Consider the following 22,605-nt stretch of genomic DNA (forward strand, 5'->3'; position numbering starts at 1 on the left):
GATTCATTTTTTGTCAAAATCAAACTGAGTTTAATTTTGGACCCTTTGGACCTTAATGTAGACCAATTTGAAAACGGGACCAAAAGTTAAGAATCTACATACACAGTCATGACAGTTAGATTCAGCATATCAAAGAACCCCAATTATTCAATTTTGATGAAATCAAACAAAAGTTTAATTTTGGACCCTTTGGGCCCCTTATTATGTTGGGACCAAAACTCCCAAAATCAAACCCAACCTTTCTTTTATGGTCATAAACCTTGTGTTTAAATTTCATAGATTTCTATTTACTTATACTAACGTTATGGTGCGAAAACCAAGAAAAATGCTTATTTGGGTCCCTTTTTGGCCCCTAATTCCTAAACTGTTGGGACCTAAACTCCCAAAATCAATACCAACCTTCCTTTTGTAGTCATTAACATTGTGTTTAAATTTCATTGATTTCTATTTACTTAAACTAATGTTATTGTGCGAAAACCAAGAATAATGCTTATTTGGGCCCTTTTTTGGCCCCTAATTCCTAAACTGTTGAGACCAAAACTCCCAAAATCAATCCCAACCGTTCTTTTGTGGTCATAAACCTTGTGTCAAAATTTCATAGATTTCTATTAACTTAAACTAAAGTTATAGTGCGAAAACCAAGAAAATGCTTATTTGGGCCCTTTTTGGCCCCTAATTCCTAAAATGTTGGGACCAAAACTCCCAAAATCAATACCAACCTTCCTTTTGTGGTCATAAACCTTGTGTTAAAATTTCATAGATTTCCATTCACTTTTACTAAAGTTAGAGTGCGAAAACTAAAAGTATTCGGACGCCGGACGACGACGACGACGACGACGACGACGACGACGCCGACGCCAACGTGATAGCAATATACGACGAAAATTTTTTCAAAATTTGCGGTCGTATAAAAATCTCATATCCAAGACTTAACATACTGTTATAACATCTAAATTTATGTACAATATAAAACAAATACAAATATGTACAATAATGGAAAGTTCTTTTAAGGCCATGCTCAATTTATATAGCTAGAAAACAGACTTCTATAACTTATTATGATCTGATTAGGTTAGAGAATATTTGTTAACATAGTTATCTGCCTGGCATTATAGAATGAAGCTGTCCTCATGAAGAATCAATATGGTCTTTAAAAGCCTTCCCAATACAATAGTAACATTCCAGTATACAGAAGTTTAAAAAAAAAATCATTATATATTTTCTGAAAATTAGGAGATAACTGTATTGTATTTTAAGAACCAAAAGACATCAATAGGTGATTTGATGGTCACAAATTAAGTTTACTGGCAACACATTAACAGAGCCATTAAACAAGTATTTGCGACCGTCAAATCACCAACTGATGCAGTCTAATATTAAAATACAATGTTGTCATCTCTATTCGAATGAAACTAACAGAAAACAATGTTAGACATACATTTAAAATCTGTCATAAGTCGTCTGCGCTTGCATGTAAGTATTTAAAGTATCAATTGTGAATTGAAGCCATGTAAATTGGTGATGTTATCAAATCAAAATGAAACTAACGAATGGGGAGAAAGTAGCATCAATACTGAGAACTTGGACTTTTTTCCCCAATGAAAATAAATAGACAAAACAAGCTTATCACAGTTCAGTTGTAAAGGGTTTTTGTATTTCCATTTGAAAGTTTGGTAAAAATTGTTCCACCCATTTTACAAGATACTTCAAACAAATTGTGCAGAATGTCTAAAAAACACCATATAAGTCATGACCATATGTAGATTAAAAATAATGCAAGACAATAGACAAAAAAAAGAATAAAATAATAAACACTAAAACATTTATTTTTTTACATTTATAAGATTATGGAAAAAAAAGAAAGGCAGCCTTGCCAAAAAAAATGCATCTTTTACATACCACACCATCTGGGTATAAGGCTAAACAAAGTAACTCAATAAAGCCTTGCTTTTGAACCTCCTTTGAATAATGGAATAAACATAAACAAAGGGGGTTCAAAAGGAAAAATTGCCAAAAAAAGATACATCCTTAACACCATCTGGGTAAAAGGCTTAACAAAGCAACTCAATATATATACAGCAAAAGTATTTTAAAAACAAAATAAACATCAAATGATAATGAATGTATTTACCTAGAGTTTACAATACAGAATCCTTGTTTTATTTTACTTCTCTACATAGTAAACTATAGAACTTTCAATTCAATGTGAACTCTTACTATTATGAATGAAATACATATTGCCATCGATTATGCATAAGTGCACTACATCACATTATTGTGTGTCTTCTATCTTAACACTGCTTCACATATTTTTTCAAGTTGCATAAACAACCTCAATACATCTTGTCAAAATGTCTGACATTTCTAAATATTTTAAATACATAAACATGTGCTTAAAATAAGTTCAACCAAAACGGCACACTAGTATCTTATAAGGCATATGGCCTTCACATTCTTCAAACAGAAATAGAATTAGTGTCCACACTTCTCACATCTGACCAGACACATTTCCTGAATATTCCTCATATGTAGTTAAAACTTCTGCATTTATCATGAGGTACTAAAACATATTAAGCTTTAACAGAGTATGTTTAACCTCAATGGCAACATTATCTTCTAAGGCAAACGGGCAATCCAAGTCAATAAAGATTGGAGCCAACACATCTGCCATGAGCAGGGTTTAAACCCACAAACTCAGTGTTGACTATCTCACTTAATTTGTGTTATATTATAATATATATCACAAATATTTTTGATGCAATAGCATTAAAACAATATGTAATGTACATCAAACTTATAAAAGAAATAATATTTCTATTATTTTGAAAACTGATTTACACAGGAAAAATGTTTTCTTTTGAAATATTAATGAAATATATTTCAAAGAATGTAACATAAAATTTTCTACAAAGTACATTTTTTTACATAACATTTTAAAAACATTCCTGTTAAAACCATTATAAATGATTGTGATTTTAAAGAATGTATGCATAATTAAATTGATTAATTGCTGATTTTTAAGAGAAATGCTGAATAGGTAACACTTCAACTAGAGTTAATAAAGTAAAACTGTTTTGTGAAAAAAAAGACTCTATATCTATCAATCCTATATCACAAAACTATTAACACCAGTATCTAGATTCAAATTACAAATGTGATACATTAAATACATTTACATGTGTGCTAGTATAAAGTATGTCAAAATTGGTTTCAATTTTCCTCACTTATCTTAGACAAAACATACTTTTTTTAATAATCCAGTAAGGGGAGATAATTTAGATCTATTAACTCCCTTTGAATCCATTTCTGCATTATGCATTTAGTGTTGTCCAGATACCTAATTCTATTTCATTCGTTTGATAATTGTAATGAATTATACATTTTATCATTTCCCAAAACTTGATTATTCTTATAAATTTAGAAAAAATCAGATAATCCAAATGAAGAAATATTATGAGTTTTTATTAATGAGAATAATGCTGCTAAGTGAGTATTGCAGTATTAAGAACTCACATTTTTTTTTATATCTGCAGCATATCTTACAAAAAGTCTAAGGTGAAAATTATAAGTCATGAAAATTTCAGTTTAACCTACAATCATTTTTTGTCATCAGTTTTTTTCAGTTGGTCATGTAAAAATTGCAATAATAATTGTTAGCAAAAATTTCCATTTCATTGCTTTTGTTACATGGTGTATCTGTCTTCTTTAGACTGACATAAAACAAACAAAATATAAAAAACTGAAAAAAGGAATTAAATAATTAAAATACAACATAACTTTGATAATAATAATAATAAGCACTAGATGTAAAAATAGAAATATTGAAACATCTATGTACATTAACAATCGATGATAATTCATGATGTTACAGGTAGAAGCCTCCTCCGATCATGCATCAACTAGATACAGCGGCTTGGTTTATGCGTCTTTTCTGTATATTAATTCTTAGTCCATATTCATCTCAGACCTGAAATTATAATATTAACAGTAATAAAAATAGGTCAAAAACTCAAATGAAATAATTATTCATTAAAACATGATATGCCAATTATCAGAACCATATCTGTAAATGCAGATCAATATTGTGAAGATAGAGGGACTTTTTTTAGGGCACAGGACACAGAGATTCTAAAGGACTTTTTTTAGGGCACAGGACACAGAGATTCTAAAGGACTTTTTTTAGGGCACAGGACACAGAGATTCTAAAGGACTTTTTTTAGGGCACAGGACACAGAGATTCTAAAGGACTTTTTTTAGGGCACAGGACACAGAGATTCTAAAGGACTTTTTTTAGGGCACAGGACACAGAGATTCTAAAGGACTTTTTTTAGGGTACAGGACACAGAGATTCTAAAGGACTTTTTTTAGGGCACAGGACACAGAGATTCTATTAAAAGGACTTTTTTTAGGGCACAGGACACAGAGATTCTAAAGGACTTTTTTTAGGGTACAGGACACAGAGATTCTAAAGGACTTTTTTTAGGGCACAGGACACAGAGATTCTAAAGGACTTTTTTTAGGGCACAGGACACAGAGATTCTAAAGGACTTTTTTTAGGGCACAGGACACAGAGATTCTAAAGGACTTTTTTTAGGGCACAGGACACAGAGATTCTAAAGGACTTTTTTTAGGGTACAGGACACAGAGATTCTAAAGGACTTTTTTTAGGGCACAGGACACAGAGATTCTAAAGGACTTTTTTTAGGGCACAGGACACAGAGATTCTAAAGGACTTTTTTTAGGGCACAGGACACAGAGATTCTAAAGGACTTTTTTTAGGGCACAGGACACAGAGATTCTAAAGGACTTTTTTTAGGGCACAGGACACAGAGATTCTAAAGGACTTTTTTTAGGGCACAGGACACAGAGATTCTAAAGGACTTTTTTTAGGGCACAGGACACAGAGATTCTAAAGGACTTTTTTTAGGGCACAGGACACAGAGATTCTAAAGGACTTTTTTTAGGGCACAGGACACAGAGATTCTAAAGGACTTTTTTTAGGGCACAGGACACAGAGATTCTATTAAAAGGACTTTTTTTAGGGCACAGGACACAGAGATTCTAAAGGACTTTTTTTAGGGTACAGGACACAGAGATTCTAAAGGACTTTTTTTAGGGCACAGGACACAGAGATTCTAAAGGACTTTTTTTAGGGCACAGGACACAGAGATTCTAAAGGACTTTTTTTAGGGCACAGGACACAGAGATTCTAAAGGACTTTTTTTAGGGCACAGGACACAGAGATTCTAAAGGACTTTTTTTAGGGTACAGGACACAGAGATTCTAAAGGACTTTTTTTAGGGCACAGGACACAGAGATTCTAAAGGACTTTTTTTAGGGCACAGGACACAGAGATTCTAAAGGACTTTTTTTAGGGCACAGGACACAGAGATTCTAAAGGACTTTTTTTAGGGCACAGGACACAGAGATTCTAAAGGACTTTTTTTAGGGCACAGGACACAGAGATTCTAAAGGACTTTTTTTAGGGCACAGGACACAGAGATTCTAAAGGACTTTTTTTAGGGCACAGGACACAGAGATTCTAAAGGACTTTTTTTAGGGCACAGGACACAGAGATTCTAAAGGACTTTTTTTAGGGCACAGGACACAGAGATTCTTAAGGCCTTTTTTGGGCGTGAATTCAGGATTAACACTTTGGAATTAATGATTATTTTTTTCAGAATCCAGGAAATAATATTTTACTTTTCATAAACTTAGGCTTCATCTTTTTATTTTCCAGGAATTTTCAAGATTATCATTATAATGACATTTACCCACTCCACTAGCCGAATTAAGTTTTAAGGTCAACCAAAACCAAACTTAAATCTGCTGCTACTCATTATGCATTGGTGAAAACTGAATAATCACAGAGACAACTGATCTTATAGGACAGGTAACCTTAACAAGAGGTTGAAATGCATAGATACATGTATCACTACAGAGATACAAGAATGGGATGACATGACTGGTTTTCATTTAATAGAGTTTATCTTAAAATCAGGTTTGACTATATATACTTAATTCTCTTCATTTTCTGTTAAATGACAACTGACATTTAATGAGAACAGTGATTTTCATGAAAGTTTCAGGCAAGTCAAAACAATAAAATTAACACCCTTTTAATTGCACATCTAAATAACAAACAGGTGCTAAATATGAACAAGAGAAGTCATAAAACAATTTGCCTGTTTAATCGTACATGATTTTGATATGTTTTTAGATTACAGTAACCATATTGGTTGGTTGACAGAAAACCACTAGGGATGAATTAGATCAATTTAGGGCAAACGGTCCCTAGTTTTACAAAAACCAAATTGACATATGACAGTACACAGAAGATAGTATTGGTCAATAGGTAAACAAGTTTAAATTATGTTATATGTTATATGTATGATGTTAACAGTTATACATAATATAGTGGTTATACTTAATAGTGCTAGCAGGCAGACACATAGTAGATGATAAAAGATTTTGTCAAAAAATAAGTTACTGAAATGATTCCATGAAGATTGAAAATTTCTAATTCAGTAATTCACTAAATTTTCTAGATATTCACTTATAAAGTTCTTTTTTAAAATTAAACTTAACTTTTTGAAAGAAACCGCCAAAAAAAATACATTAGAATTTAATTTGTTTGATAAATCAGTAAAACTTTACATATTTTACACATCAAACCTGACCAGCAAAGTGTCAGTTGGCCAAATTGATTTGATAAATTTGAAGATTGATTTATTTTGCTAATATTCAGAAAAATACAACTTTACATTTTTAAAGAACTTTGGTGACAAATGAAAAGTTTATTACCAAACTAAAAGTACAAAAAAGAAGCAGAAGTAATGCATACATGTAGCGGTGAAGAAAGAAATACTTTACTGCATATGAAGGGTGATTAAGAGCCCCCAACTCACTCATGTATAGTCCCACACCTACCCATTCTACCTGTGTATATATATAGGTATGATGTGCACCCCAACTCACTCCTGAAATGAGTCCATATCATCTGTCATATCAAACATACTGCTATCCTGTACTATTCCAGAGTCTGTGTAAGAGGAACTACAATAAAACAACATCTAACATCATACCAAACAACAACATGAACGAGTTTTACGTTACTTCAAAACAAATCAGGAATAATATTCACAATTTGCTTTTAAAATTGAAAAGATCAAGCACCTTTTGCTTTGAAATATTCAACATTTTTTTGTTTGAGGGTGTTTATTAACTTTTTAGATAATCTTGCTGAAATTAGAATATAAAATTAAAGTATACTTTGCAGTCAGGGATACTGATCATCCATGTTGCTGTAATCCAAAACTAACAACACCACATTGTTGATGTGAATGACTGATAAAAAGAATTATGAAATGTTTGAGTGTATTATTGAGCCAACAAATTTACTCCATACCAATTTTGTTATAATTTTTCAATTCTATTTAGAGCTATAAATACCTGTATTAGGGAATATAAGAAAGACATTTTTATGTTATTTTATTGATTTGGGGTATTGAAAAAAAAGTACAGGACAGGAGATTTAAAATATAATGCATTAAAAAAAGAAAAAAAACATTTGTTAAATTTGTTATGCTGAAAATCTTATTGAGTTTGGGGCAGTTTCATTGTTCTTTAGTCAAAAAGGAAATAATAGTATGCCATTAAGGAGATAGAAGACATATCATTGTTACAGACAGCATTAATCTAGGAAATATAATGAAGAATGTATTAGATCCAAAACATATTTTGCAAGAAATTTTGAAAATGGTAAAATGTTATATGGTTGATTCAATGTAAACATACATCAATACTACAGTGAGAGATATAACATAGTATTGTATGAAACTGTAATGATGTGATGTGAAAGCTGTGAGCTGTTAGAAGTTTATATCTTTGCCAGCAAAGCAACAACTGCAGAGTGACAAGGAGTTCTGAAGTAAAGATGGCAAAACAATTTTGCAAGCTCCTAATAATGAGAGGCAAATAAATTATATACATCGTTTCCTATACATTGTATCTCACTTACAAAATATGTAAATATAACTACATGTTTGTATAAGTGCTAATTTTAAAATTTTAGAATATAGTTTGTCCTCAGTGTTTACTTTTATCATTATACACATCCTGTGAATCAAAATTAGTTTTTATGAGCAACATGTTCTATTTAGCTCACTTTTATTGCCTTTCATATGAAATAATAAAGTAAAAGTCTCTTATTACCAATGCCAGCATATATTTTTTATTTATTTCAGCTTGAATAATACAATTTATAAAGAATTTAAGTGGAAGAACATATAATGGTTTAAAATAAGACAACAAAGTTATCACGCCACAAAAACACACAATTCACTACAACCAAGTGACCCCACAGTCTATACTTATATATGCTACATGATGATTGAAGATTCCAATAGTCATCTTTAATATTCCATTTATATTTTGAAATATCAGTTAAGGTGGTACCAAACATCTTGATTAAAACTAATTTGCCTAGTTTAATTTTCCTTAAATTTTGACAAAAAATATTTTCTTTGACCCTTTGACAAAAATATAATAAATTCCAAAATATGTATCCTTTATCAGAAAAATTTCATTGGATATCCAGTAGTTTGACAAACACTAATTTTGATCATTGAGATGCTTAATATTACCGTAACAAGAGAACGTGATTAAAAATTTCTGCAGATTTTTACAGGGTTATCTCCCTGTAAAAATATGTACCACCTTAAGATGAAATGAAGCAATAACCAGTTAAAATGAGATTTTAAAATATACATGCATGTATACCTAACAGTCTAACCAAATACCTACATGTACAACTTGTGGGTAACTTACCTTGATGAACGACAGGTAAAGAACACCAGACGTTTTAACTTCTTGTTGTAGAAGAAATAATTGAAAGACCAAATACACCCTGCTTCTCCATAGGGATCTGATGCTAAATCTGGATTGTAACTTTATAAATAGACAAAAAAAATTATATATAGTACATAAATGCCTGTCCTACAATGCAAAGGATAGAAAACAGATCAGAGAATGATAAGTTACTCATTTCTAAAGAAAAAGTATGACAAGTTGCAAAATTCAGTAAATGTAATCAAACGGCAAGTTTGATATTCTATAATACTTGAAATGTTTCTGAATGAAAAGAGTAATAAGGATTACACAAGCCAGTTGGAACCAGTATTCTACAAACATTTCAAGGGGAACTGTCATACACTAAATTGCTAAACTTGTACGACACCATTAAAAAGCATACATTATTTAGGAGTCTGATTTAGACTGTCTGAAGGCAGGCTTTCTATAATATATCATGTATATTGAAACAAGGAATTATTTGAATCTGGAATATTTTTGTATTCTGAGAAATTGAATAGAAATGTATGATAAAAACTAACCCAACTAAATAGGGTTAGCAATGGGCACATGGCTAAGGTTAATTTTACTTTCACTATCATTTCAGTATGAACTAACTGCCCCCCCTCCCCCTTTTTTAGACATGTGTGCATGGCTAACCCTATTTAGTTGGGTTAGTTTTTATCATAAATTTCTCATCAATTTTCCAGAATTCAAAATTATTCAAGATTCAAATAATTCCTTGTTTTTGACCTTTTTTTCGTCCTTTGTGTGTTTGCCATGTTGCTGTCTCATTGACAATACACGCAGTTCGCTTTTATTTATATTCCATATTTTTTTTATCTATTACTCTTATGATAAGCTTTTTCTGTGATATTGTTAAAATTATATAATAACGGAGGTTTGTTGTAAGATTTTAGATAAAATACGAACATTTTAGGAACACTTTATAAAACATGTTTAACCTCAAAACATACATTTCAAACATAAAATACCCTTTGTTTAGCAAATTCTTTTGTTTAAAAGCATACCTGTAAATTTCACAGTCCTGAAGAGAACATTCTTCATCAAATGCTGTCCACAGATTTTGTTTCAAGGCTCCATAAGCTTCACCAAGAGTGGCATACAACTGTGTATCAATGTTGTGAGCTACCCACTGCAATATGAATATCAAAGCATGAGAAATGTTTGTATATAAACTGTTATTTTATCAACTCTGTTTAAACTGAAAACTTTAAATTCCTTTCATACAAGTTCTTTTTTTTTTGCATGACACTGTTCTAACCCCCTAAAAAATCTTTAACATACATTTTCATAATATAAAAGTAAGAAGATGTGGTATGATCATGATGGTTGGCAATGAGACAACTCTCCTCTAGAGACCAAATGCTATTGATGTTAGCAATTTTAGGTCACCATACAACCTCAACAGTCAGCAAAACCCATGCAGCATAAGCAATCTATAATTGTCAAAGAAAGATCACTCTATCTGAAATAATTTTTTATCAGTATGAATTTAAAAGTATGATTTCCCTTCAGCCACATAGTGATTGTTGATTGCTTAATGCCTAGTGGCAAATATTTCATGTGTGTTCAGGAAGAGTGACTAATATATGGTACTGTGGATTCAGAACTATTTGTTGGATACCAATTTTTCGTGCATTTTATGGTAACAGGTGAACAAAAAATCTAAATATCCAACCAATCATTAATTTTCTATAGGAAGATATGCAGACTATTGCCAAACCATGAAATTAAGTATTACAAAAATCCACAAAAATTGGTACCCACGATAATAAATTTATCCACAGAACATGTAGATGTATATATTCCTCTAGTGAGTCCCATGTATTTACCTCTAGACTTGGTTCTTTACTGAACTCTTCACTCTTGGCATTACTGAAGTCATAATCAGGATTAAATGAAGCATTCAGTGTTGAGATCAGATAGAATAATGTCTTTGTTGATATCGTATCACATAAGTAACTCTCTCCGTCACTTCCAGTACTCTTACTGTATTGTCTGTAAATATACAAGGATAGATATAGTGTCTGTTTACAAATGTTTTAATGAACAATTCAACTACAATGATATTTTTACAAGTGAAGCAACACTACATATATTTTGCCATTTGATTGACATGATTTATTGTAAACACACTTTCAGAAGAAATTAAAATAAAGTTTGAGATTAATTTGTTTTCTTTAGTGAATTAGAATATTTGAGTATGTATTATGGTATATTTTTTTATCAGAAAGTCACGATAAGAAAATCGCTCGCGAAAATAAGTTGGTTTACAGTAATCATACTCACTTTGAAGGTGATACTGATAACACAGTTTGAGGTGGTGATAAAGCCTGGAGATCTTCTGGACCAACTCCACCTTCTGCACTGATCAATTTAAATAATCGTTTGTCATTTCCAGCCATCTTACAGGAATAGCTCTCAATTCTTAAAAAGAAACATATATAAATAAACAAATTTACATTTTTTCTTGCTATGTTGAAGACCCATTGGTGTGCTTTTATTTATAATTTTTCTTGTCAATTAAATGTGTTAAACACTGTTTCAAATTACACGTATAATCTATATGTCTACAGTCTATATATATATATTTGTATGTCCTAATGAGTATATTCCTTTTTTTTTAATGATTTTGAAAATTTCTGAATGTATAAGACCAAACCATTACAAAATTATATGATATTTACATGTGTATCTTTTTTTTAAACTTTACACCTGAACTTTTAATTTGTCATTTTCTGGTGTTCTTTTATCTCATTTATCCTGTTTATGATAACTCAGTTACTTTTTAAAGATTTTTAGTTCTTTTGGTGTGTAAAAGCATTGGCTAAAGAACATTTTGTATGAAGTAAAGAATGGCTCCATACTAAAATTGAGAAATTGAAGATCAAAGCTTTTACAATCCTATTAAATTGTAACAAATTATAGCATCCATTTTATTATCGATATGTTAATTACCTATTTATGCCTTAAGGCTTAACCTTGAAATAACATGTTAAATCAAGTTTGTCATTTGGTTTCCTATACCTTGTTACTATGGATAGAATATACAATTTCACATGTATATAATTATCAACACATGTATATACATGTATATTTCATTTTACTTATATATGGGAAATATACATGTATCATGATTTTGGAATTTTTCCTAATTGATGTCTATCAATAAAACATTTTTGTAATGTAATTGTTGTTATATGTTTTTTAGTGTCACCTTTCAAACATATATTAATGTATTTGTGTTGTAAATTGGAGGTGGGTATACCAAGCAGTGTTGATATCCTTTATACCAGTATGTTGAACAATTGATTATAGGCGAAATTGTACTGGTTTGTGCACCGATTATATTCACTGTAAATTATTCCTGCACATGCACACAGTTGCTAACAGTAATCAGTTGCTTATCCATCCTACACTACAAAAGTAGTGGTACTCCAGATAGTGGAGGAAAGAATAAAGGAGGTATGGTGGTTGTACAATGAATGTACATGTACCAGTCAAATGCCAGTAAAAAGTTCTTTATTTAAGTATTTCAGCCATTACTTAATGTCAAATAAACTCATCAGTGAGAACAGTGGTGTAGTGGTTAGCACATCAGACTACTAACACAAAGTTTCCTGGCTTGATCCCTGTTCTCAATGGTTCTGGGTAAAAAATTTCAGGCACTGAATTTTTCTGCTCTCCCTGGATATATTTGTGAGTATGGTCTTAAGAAACGATGATAGTCCGTCAGAAGGGGATAATAAATGACTGACCAGAGTTAAGAGAGAGCAATACATGTATCTCTAGCACATTAAAGACACCCCTGCCGCTATAAGGCATCACTTGCATCCGTAAAGTGGAAAGGGATTAATATAAGTCGCAATAACTTGTTTCCCAATCCACAATAAGTAAATAAGTTTATAACTAACTCAGCAGTCTTGGAGTACCTACATACTTCAAAAGTCCTGCTGTAGCTGATAAAAATATGGGTCAGAGATTTGTAAAATGGTAATTTTCTTTCTTATAATATTTTTTTTTTGCTTTAAGTTATACATGTGTAATAGTAAAACTTTACCATTCTCAATCTAAACATAAAGATAGGACGTTTTGATTTGTCTATGCCTTAATTAATTAATATTATTTTATTCTTCTGTTAACTCACCTGCCCTCCAATTTATAGCTTCCAAGCTCTTGTGATAGAGCTGAATTTATTTGTTCAAAACGTGAATTCTCTAGCAACTTCATGTTGGACTTCTTCTTTCTAAGCTAATGTGATAGCTTTTTAAAAATATATCAATTCACCTCTTCTTTCAAATTTCAATCAAATGAACTGTGGTTAATTAAGTGTGACTGTTGATTGGCAAATGTCACCTGTCCACTTAATGCAATTAACTTTAATTAGATAATTAGTTCTGTATACTAAGCGATCCACAAGGACAATTTAAGGATTGTTGACTACTACTAGGAGAAATGTTACTGTTTTTTCTTTTCGTTGTTTCTACAGTCTGATTATAATAAGCAAAATTGTCACACATATCAACAACAAAATGATAATCAAACATTTTCATCTAAAAAATGATCAGAAAATAACAATGAAAAAAGAGTTATTATTGATCTCAATCGGTAAATCTAGAAAGATTTTCCACTACACTCGGTAGATAAAGGGTATAGATGTTGGTATCAGTGACTTAAGTTTCAACAAATTATGAAATTTCCCTCTATTATTATTATTTCCGTATTTATTTTCTTCTGTCCTCTTCTTAAAATAACCTTGACCTCATATAAACATATCCCAGAAGCCCTTTCGTCTATAGTCTGTTTCATGTAAATTGAGACATTTCGTACTATTTCAGTTTCGTATCCAAAACTACCATTTCGGTCCATAACATTGTATATCGCACTATATGAACCAACTGTATACCTTTTCGTCCAAACTAGACTAAATACAGATATAGATACATGAACCAAACTATAGAAAGGGAGATGGTCCCCCTTCCATTAGCTACTATATAACAAGAAAATATATATGATTCCCGGATATTCCATTTCACATTCTTGTTTTGCACAAACCGTGAGTAGTTTTATCAATTTATAAATCAGAAGACGTGCAGTTCGGAATAGCGACACGTGCATTTATGGTTCGGTCAATGTGCAAATATAAACAATAATTCTATATAATAGTAAGATATTAGAAGATGTGGTATGAGTGCCAATGAGACAATTAACTCCCCATCCCAGTCACGATTTGTAAAAGTAAACCATTATAGGTAAATGTACGGCCTCCAACACGTTGCCTTGGTTTCCATCGAACAGAAAGCTATAAAGGACCCCAAAAATAACTTGATTAAAACCATTCAAACAGGAAAACCAATGGGCAACTCCATATAAAAAATAGGACTGAAATATGTATTACAAAATAAATAATTGAAGTTTATTGTTCATAGTACGAGAACAGAAGTGAAAATTGATCTTCATACCAAACGCATATCAAAGGTAGAAAATATCAAAAATAGTGAGACGGGATATATAAGTAAGTAAACAAATAAGTAAATAACAAAAATGCATTACAAATTGCATTGAGTCAAAATGACAGATCAAAATAACACGAAAGTCCCATTTGAGAGTACTCCTAAACATCCACAGTTCAGTCATCACTTTTTTGGAAAAACATCACATCTTGACAGACAGCCAGCATGGTTTCAGAGCTCGGAGATCATGTGAGACACAACTTATTTCAACAATAGAAGGAATTGCCAAACAACTAAAATCAGGGAAAGATCAAGTGGATGTAATCTTACTCGACTTTGCTAAGGCTTTTGACAAAGTCCCACACTGTAGATTACTCAACAAACTGAACCACTATGGCATTAGAGACGAAAACCTGAAATGGATACAAGCTTTTTTAGAAAACAGGAAACAACAAGTTGTAGTCGAGGGCTGTAAGTCAACACAGGGAGATGTACTTTCAGGGGTCCCACAAGGGACTGTGCTAGGACCCTTACTCTTCCTAGTATTCATCAACGACTTACCAGAAACAGTTCAACATTCAACTGTCAAACTATTTGCTGACGACTGCCTACTATTCCACCATATCAAGAATTCCCAGGATGAAGCCAAACTACAACAGGACCTTTCAGCACTAGAAGACTGGGAAACCAAATGGCAGATGAAATTCCACCCAGAAAAATGCACTGTCATCCGCATTAGCACCAACAGTAAATCCAAAAAAAGACATTCTACAAATTACATGGCCACTCTCTCGAAACTGTACCAACCAGCAAATATTTAGGAATAAATTTCAGTGAGGACCTACAATGGAAACATCATGTTGACGTTACTGCCAAAAAAATATCCAAATCAATCGGATTCCTTAGGCGTAACCTTCGAGAATGCAGCAAGAATGTAAGAAATGCAGCCTATATCTCTCTGGTCAGACCAACACTAGAATATGCTAGTGCGGCATGGGACCCTCATACCACTGAGGACATTAACCGTTTAGAACAAGTGCAAAGGAGGGCCGCCAGGTTTGTAACCAACAACTACACTGATAAAACACCTGGATGTGTGACAACTATGGTCAAGACACTAGGATGGGAACCACTAGCTAACAGACGAAGCAACCATCGACTCGTCATGCTTTACAAGATCCAGCATGAGCTAGTGGACATTGATGCCAGTTCCATCTTGCGTCCAAACGATCGGCGTACTAGAGGCAAACAACTTCTATATCAACCACCAGCAAACCAAAGAGTATATAAGTACTCATACTTTCCACGGACTATACAAGAGTGGAACCACCTTCCAACAGTTACAACTGAAGCTCTGACAATAGGGGGGTTCCGGAGTGCACTAGCCAACAATAGTGCACCCAAGAGACCAACACCATAGACAGCAGCCAAGTGTACATAGTTTTAAATTGTATATATTCGGAACGTTTTATTTGTAAATAGTTACAGGAGAATTGCTGTCTCATTCTCCGTCTAGTGGACTTGTAACATTCTTTTAAGAATCCAGTCCTAAGCAAGGAAGAAGAAGAAGAAGAAGATAAGTTCTGTAGAGCTGATTAGCACACAATACATACAACACATAAAACAGTACAGCACATCATGCAAAGAAAAAATAATGTTATAAAGCTCAGCAATTAATAAGCAGATTTAAGCAAACATAAAACTCGCAGTTACCGAAAGCTAGTTATAAGCTACAACAAAATGATAATTAAAAAAAATCATGCATTAGAGACTAAAATCAGCTAAAAATAATTCAGGGATAATTATACTAAGTACAACTATATTTTTGTTCACATTTTAATATATTGCAACTTCTCTGATTTAAACTCAAATAACATACATGTATTCATTCATAACACATTAGCGCCATTAAAATTAAGTTTAAAAAATATATATATATATAGAGCACAACTCATGATTTAAAATCTAAACCATGTACACATATTTTTGTTATGAAAATCGTCTTACTTTGATTTTAGAAGATCACTATATATGATATATAATATGTAAATTACGTATATCATAGACCTTAAATGAATTTTGGTCGTTTTAATTTCAAATATACCAAGAAACTTTTAAGAATATATATAAAAAAAAATGGATGAAAAACAAAAAAAATTCCTAACTTCATGCTCTTCCCGATTTTGCTAAGTAGCAAAAAAGTTCCAAACATTCAGTTAAGGAATGACTGTAATATTTTTTCTGTCTATGAAGAAATAACATAAAAAATTTGGTGTACACTGAATAACGCGCGTAGCGGGTTATTTACAGTGTACACAACATTTTTTATGTTATTTCGAATAGACAGAAAATTTATTACAGTCATTTCTTATAATTTAATTATAAGTTCCATTTTAAACCGTAGAAAACCATGAAAAAACGTTGATGACGTCACGGTCACATGACTAAATTATGTCTATGGGCTCATAACAAAATAACGTCAGCCAATCAGAAGACGCGTTACATCCAAAATTAAATTATTACTTGATAATCAACAAAAAATGTATATATCCATAAGCAGTGCAGAAAATTAGATTAATAAGCAGTAGGTATCTTGCGAAAGATAATATGATTTCTTTGCATTGCATACTTGTCTTGAATTCAGTCAAATATTTTGCTTACGTGATGATTTTGTTTTTGAAAAAATGCCTCTACTATAGAATACAAGTTAGTAATAATGTCCTTTAAAACTATTGTAAACATATGTTTTGATAAAAAAAACCTTGATGTATCATCCTTTGCAAACTGTCCTGATGATATATTAATTATGGCCTCATAAGCAATGTATACGGCAATTGTTGCTAAACAGCAAAAACAAAAATAAAAAAAAATCCGATCTCCAAGGAAAATTGAAAACGGAAAGTCCCTAATCAAATGACAAAATGAAAAGCTCAAACACATTAAACGAATGGATAACAACTGTCATATTTCGACTTAGTACATGCATTTTCTAATGTAGAACATGGTGGATTAAACTTGCTACTGTTATTCAAATGGCGCGGCAAGTTTATAGTTGCATATGTTGCACAATATACATTTAATTCTTCGATTGCTGTCTTGATTTGATACATGGAATAAAACGGTATTCAAATAAAAAAATAATATATATATTTATCCTGATTTAGAGTAATTTTTCGCAATTTGATTGGCTGATATTGTCTTAATAAATTTCAGTACAACTTTTTTTATCACGTCAATTGGATTTATATCCCTTATTTATTACAATTGAAATTATCTCCCTTAAGGGCATACGATACAGTTTTGATCCCGTATTTACAGTTGATGAAAATTTCCATATAGGCTATTTTTTGCCTGATTAAATCAAATAAGTAATAAAAAAAATACCTTCATGTGCTACTTTTTGAGTTAAATGAGGTCGAAATTTTGTATATTTTCTCAAAATTCGGATTTGTGGCCGTATTTTCCCTTTCGAAAGAAAGACATAACTTTTTTGTTTTAAAAGATAAACACAAATTGTTTTTTGTTAAGTAATTTGTAATTTCTGTATTTTATAAATATACTAAAAACTTATGCATTTTTTTATTCAGAAATAACTCATATTTATCAAATGGTCATGAATTGAGGAAAAAACGTTATTTTTTGCTGTATATTTATCAACATTAAAAAAATTGCACTATTTACAGTTTTATAAAATTTTGTTCACATAATCTCCCTGCAAAATGAAATAAAAGATCGTTTTAAAAAGTAGGGGTCCATGCACTCGTTTTTAAATTAAATCAGTTTGAATGATAAAAATCAGTCGAAAAATGCATATTCGGAAGAAAATCCCTGAAATTTCATAAATTATGACTTTTAAAGAAAGTAACAATACTTTTGAACGAAAAGTCATAACTTAACCGTTTTTTTGTAAAATATTGCCTTGATCCATGGCATCAACATGCTGAAACAATTTTAAGGTTAAATCAAATCATCATGTTCCGGATTTAGATTGCTATATCCGAAATAAAGAAATTGACCATATTTTTGCGTCTTTTCGGAAGTGCAGAAATAATTTGATCGTTGATTTTTTCCTGAAATTTTGGCGGAGTGTTCTTGAAACAGTACTTGATTGATTGCAAAAGAAAAAAAATGGGGTCCATGTGCTTGATTTTTCAATAAAAGTCATATACCTTAATTTTTTACGACGTCTGTCAGTTTGGCGCTAAATTACGTTAAATTAAGTTTTAATCGAAACAACGTCGTGTAATCATTCCCGCCGTACACGAGTTCGCTGTCAAGTATATGCAGGTGTTTTTCAAAGCGTTGATACTTATCATAAAAACTTATAAGATGGTTAATCATAAAATGGAAAAACATTTGTGTTAAACATTTACAAAACGAAATTTGGACAGGAACCTTTTCATGATAAAAAAAAGACTATAAAAAGGATTCTAGCAGATTGCTTTGTCAGCTGTACGGCAAAAAAGAAAATCTGATAGAAGTATAAAGGTGCATCTCCGTCCGACATTAGTTCTAAATTGCTTCATGTACTGTTAGAGGATAGACAACATTATTGACATGACAAAATGTGAACCAACTATAAATTAAGTGAGGCGATACCATAAATTGACAACAGGATAACCTTCAACAATGACAAAACCGATACCGTATCGTCAACTTTAAAAGGTCCCGACGTACTTTGATATTTTTTTTACATTCAAAAGATAATCATCATTCAAATTTAAATTATAAGCAGCACTTCTTGTTTTATAATAAGAGCTGTTTCGTGCAATTTAAATCATGCCATTATTGCCTCAATCGACCGAAAATGAAGTTGTAATATAATATTTCATAGGAAGTACAGCAGCCGGTATAAGAGAATAATATTGAACGATGTCTTTATCAATAGATAAGTTACATAACCTTTTTTACGGCGTATACGTATGAATACTGGCGTACTAGTTTGTCTAGAAGTAGAGCTATATTGAAAATACTTTGTTCGTCTGTCCAATCGTCTAACTATACAACGAGTTTTAACGTGTGTACACTTTCTGATCTGTCTGTCTGCAATTAGTGTACATTTGCCGATACTTCAATTTTTATCTCTCAATACATTGAAGTACAATAGGGACATGCTAATACAAATAAGAAGACGTGGTATGATTACCAATGAGGCAAATCTCAATCAGAGACCAAATGGCTTAACGACTTTAAGACTCCGGACGGCCTTCAACAATGAGTCAAACCCATACCGCATAGTAAGCTATAAAAGCGGCCCCTACATGACAAATGCAAAACAACTCAAACGGGAAACTTACGGCCTGATTTAAGTACAAAACAATGAACAAAATACAAATATGATGAACAATACCAAAAGACACCATTTAATTACAAGCCCTTTTAACAGCATGCGTACGGGCGTTTTCTTGTTTTGGTCTATTACATCCAGTTTCATATACAAAAAGAAAACAACCAATTAAACAAACTAACGTGTGACAATTCTGAATCTATTGGTAATATTTTGCTTAAATTCAAACCAAAAATGACACCAATATATTTTTTTGAAATCTTTTTAACGGACTTTTATTGACATTTTTTCTACATACACATACAATATTATATGTTTTTAAAATATCAATTAAAATCGGCATTTTTTTTTATGTACCAATTTCAAGTCCAGAACAGGATGAGACACTCTCTTTATTTATTATTTTATTTACGAATAGGGGTGTTATACGACCTTGTCCAACAATGAGGGTCTCGCACACTGAAGTCGGTTTTGTTATTTCATTGATAGTCTGTTAAATTTGGCCTTACAATGACAATTCTCCGTAAAATTTGGAGGCTGCCAAATGCTTAACAAGAAAAGAAAAAAAAGACACAAACTTAACTATTTTGATTCTGATGTTTTTCAATTCAAGATAGTATTATTTACTTCGAATTCATTATCAATAAATGAAAATAACTGTTCTCGTCATGAAAAATATTGCACAGCTGTACAACACGCCGTAGTAATGACTTTTGTGTATGGATTTCAACACCAGACCCGATTCGGCCACTCTACGCGATATAGATTTTGTTAATTTTTTTCTCATTAATCACGGGTTCATACGTTTTCTCATTTCTTTAAGTTTCATTAAAATAACATTTGGATGTCATAAATGTGCAATTAAATATTTGCCGCTGAACGTTAAGCAGCTACCAATACTCATAATTAGCTATTGCAGGTCGTTTTGTTCCGAATTGTGTTATTGGTAAAATGTTGTTCAGCATGTTACAGTTTAAGCAACGAATAGTAAGATAGACCCCAATTCCTTGCAATTTTTCTTTCTCTACGTTGAGCAGATTCCGCTGGGCCGTGCAGTTTTGACAGTTATTCAGTACCAGACTAAAAAGCTCCACAATTCTTCTTCCGTCTTTCCATGTTATACTGTCAATACTCTCTTCTGTGTCTATCACTATTTCTTCAATTTCGTTATGCAAAATTGTATTTGATTTATTTTTGTTCATCTCAAGTATTTCCTTTAATCTCACTGCTTTTCGGCGGATTTCTCCGTCTTTTAGAAATGGCCACTTTTTTAGCAGGTACTTTTTTGAAATTCGCGCAACCAAAATTAATGACGTCAGTGAATATTCCGCGAAATATTACTTCTTTTAAAGCGACGTCGCGAAATGTTAACGTTCTTATTAGAAACATCGCGAAATTACAACGTTCTGGTTACCAACGTCGCGAAAACAACACGAACAGTTTTGAAAACGTTATTATCTGCCCCTGCCAAACTTTTCTAGAATTAAACTTTTTTTCTGTTATGACTGTAAAAGAGTAATTGGTGAAGAAAAAATTATATGGAGGTGTGCTTCTTATTTTGCTACGGCCCAATTTTGATGATTTTCCCATTTTTGGGCTATCATCGTGAAAAAAAATCAGAGTTCCACAATTAAACTTTTTTTCATACTCTCAATAGAATGAAGTGGACCAATCTGAATAAATTAACTAAAAAACACACACTAGGTAGGTGTTAATATAAGAAAGTTTTATCATATTTTGATGCTTTTTCGTGTCAAAATTACCATGTTGTCAACTTTGTCAATTTGTGATTTTTCTCTGTTTAAAGAACAAAATGCATATTATTTCAACTTCCTGGTTATAAATGATTGAAAAATGCATATCTAAGAAATTTGAAAAGAAAAAGTTATATGGGATGTTTATGTTTCTGGTAAAATCATATTTTGTACCCCTCACCAATTTTTCTCAAAATTTCAGCTAAAAAGACTGACCTCATTAGTAATAAAATTTGAAAATTTCATTACTGAAAAACTACTTATTCAAAATACACAATTCTTTCACAGAGTTAAGTTTGATTATGATATTTATCAAATTCATTGCTATTTTCCACTTGTGACCTATGTTTTAGAAATAATTCCAGAGCGAGATTTCAATGCGACTGAATGAGACTGAAACGTCAGAAGAATACATCCTTAAACCATTGACCTAATAAAAAAAAAATGATTTGCCTTAATCATAATATTTTTAATTTTTCACAGTTTTAGATTAAATATCTAAAATATATTTGTTGATATAGTCCTAAAATTTAATTTGAATATAATAATATGTAATATAAAAAAATCAGGATAAATTGGTTACACAGTGTTCAATTTGTCCTAATACGGTATTTATCGGGTCAATAAAATTCTCGTATTAGGACAATTGCACACTGTGTAACCACTTCCAGGGAAACATTCAATAAAGAATTGCGAAATAGACTATAATACATGTATAGAAAGTACGTAAGTTATTTTTTTTTAAATTTAAATGTCGATTACTCGAAATTCTGTTAGCAAAAGTTATGTTATTGCCAAAAACTTTCCGTTATATTGGAAATATAAATATGAGGGGTCAAATAACTCGTTTTATGTTCAATAGAAATTGAATAGTCTCGCTTAGCACAGTGAAAAAAGCAGCAAACACAAACTTTGAGCGCCTAAAAAAATCGTATTTGAGTTTTTGTTTTCATACACCACTCAAACCTAAATGATTTAAACATCAGAAACAAATCCAGTGTCTCGAGAAGTTCGCATATAAGTAAGAGGTCAAGAACATTTTCACCTTTTCACGACATGCATTTTTCGAAAAGACAATATATATCTGTTCAATTATGCAAATGCATCTTGTGTTCTTCAGTATTTATCGAGAGAAAGGCATTAAGACCATCGATACACTGATATTTTGAAGATGTGAATCTTTACTGATAACAAATCTTTAAAAAAAAAAAGAAGATACATAGTCTAAATAATGGTG

The 22,605-nt window shown here is 31.6% G+C and overlaps 1 protein-coding gene across 4 annotated transcripts; it reads right to left on the bottom strand.

Moving 5' to 3' along the window:
- Nucleotides 1-1,597: 1,597 nt before the first annotated feature.
- Nucleotides 1,598-13,652, bottom strand: LOC143079133 (repressor of RNA polymerase III transcription MAF1 homolog). Of its 4 annotated transcripts, none has more exons than XM_076254331.1 (7): nucleotides 13,022-13,652; nucleotides 11,164-11,301; nucleotides 10,707-10,872; nucleotides 9,882-10,006; nucleotides 8,830-8,949; nucleotides 6,979-7,056; nucleotides 1,598-3,967 (listed from the first exon to the last, which is right to left on the bottom strand). In XM_076254331.1, the coding sequence occupies exons 1-7, from the start codon at nucleotides 13,102-13,104 to the stop codon at nucleotides 3,946-3,948; spliced, it is 732 nt and encodes a 243-aa protein (XP_076110446.1). In that variant the 5' UTR covers nucleotides 13,105-13,652; the 3' UTR covers nucleotides 1,598-3,945. The 4 variants fall into 4 exon arrangements, with proteins under 4 accessions (XP_076110446.1, XP_076110448.1, XP_076110447.1 ...); XM_076254333.1 differs by having other exon boundaries at nucleotides 6,940-7,056; XM_076254332.1 differs by having other exon boundaries at nucleotides 6,931-7,056.
- Nucleotides 13,653-22,605: the final 8,953 nt, after the last annotated feature.

Source organism: Mytilus galloprovincialis, chromosome 6 (assembly GCF_965363235.1).
Source record: "Mytilus galloprovincialis chromosome 6, xbMytGall1.hap1.1, whole genome shotgun sequence".
NCBI classification, from domain to species: Eukaryota; Metazoa; Mollusca; class Bivalvia; order Mytilida; family Mytilidae; genus Mytilus; species Mytilus galloprovincialis.

Excerpts from the sequence above, each read along its gene's own strand:
- LOC143079133 (XM_076254331.1), bottom strand. The coding sequence starts at position 13,104 with ATGAAGTTGCTAGAGAATTCACGTTTTGAACAAATAAATTCAGCTCTA. Across the intron at positions 11,302-13,021 it reads AGCTATAAATTGGAGGGCAG|AATTGAGAGCTATTCCTGTA; the intron begins GTGAGTTAACAG and ends TTTCTTTTTAAG. Across the intron at positions 8,950-9,881 it reads CAGGACTGTGAAATTTACAG|TTACAATCCAGATTTAGCAT; the intron begins GTATGCTTTTAA and ends CTATTTATAAAG.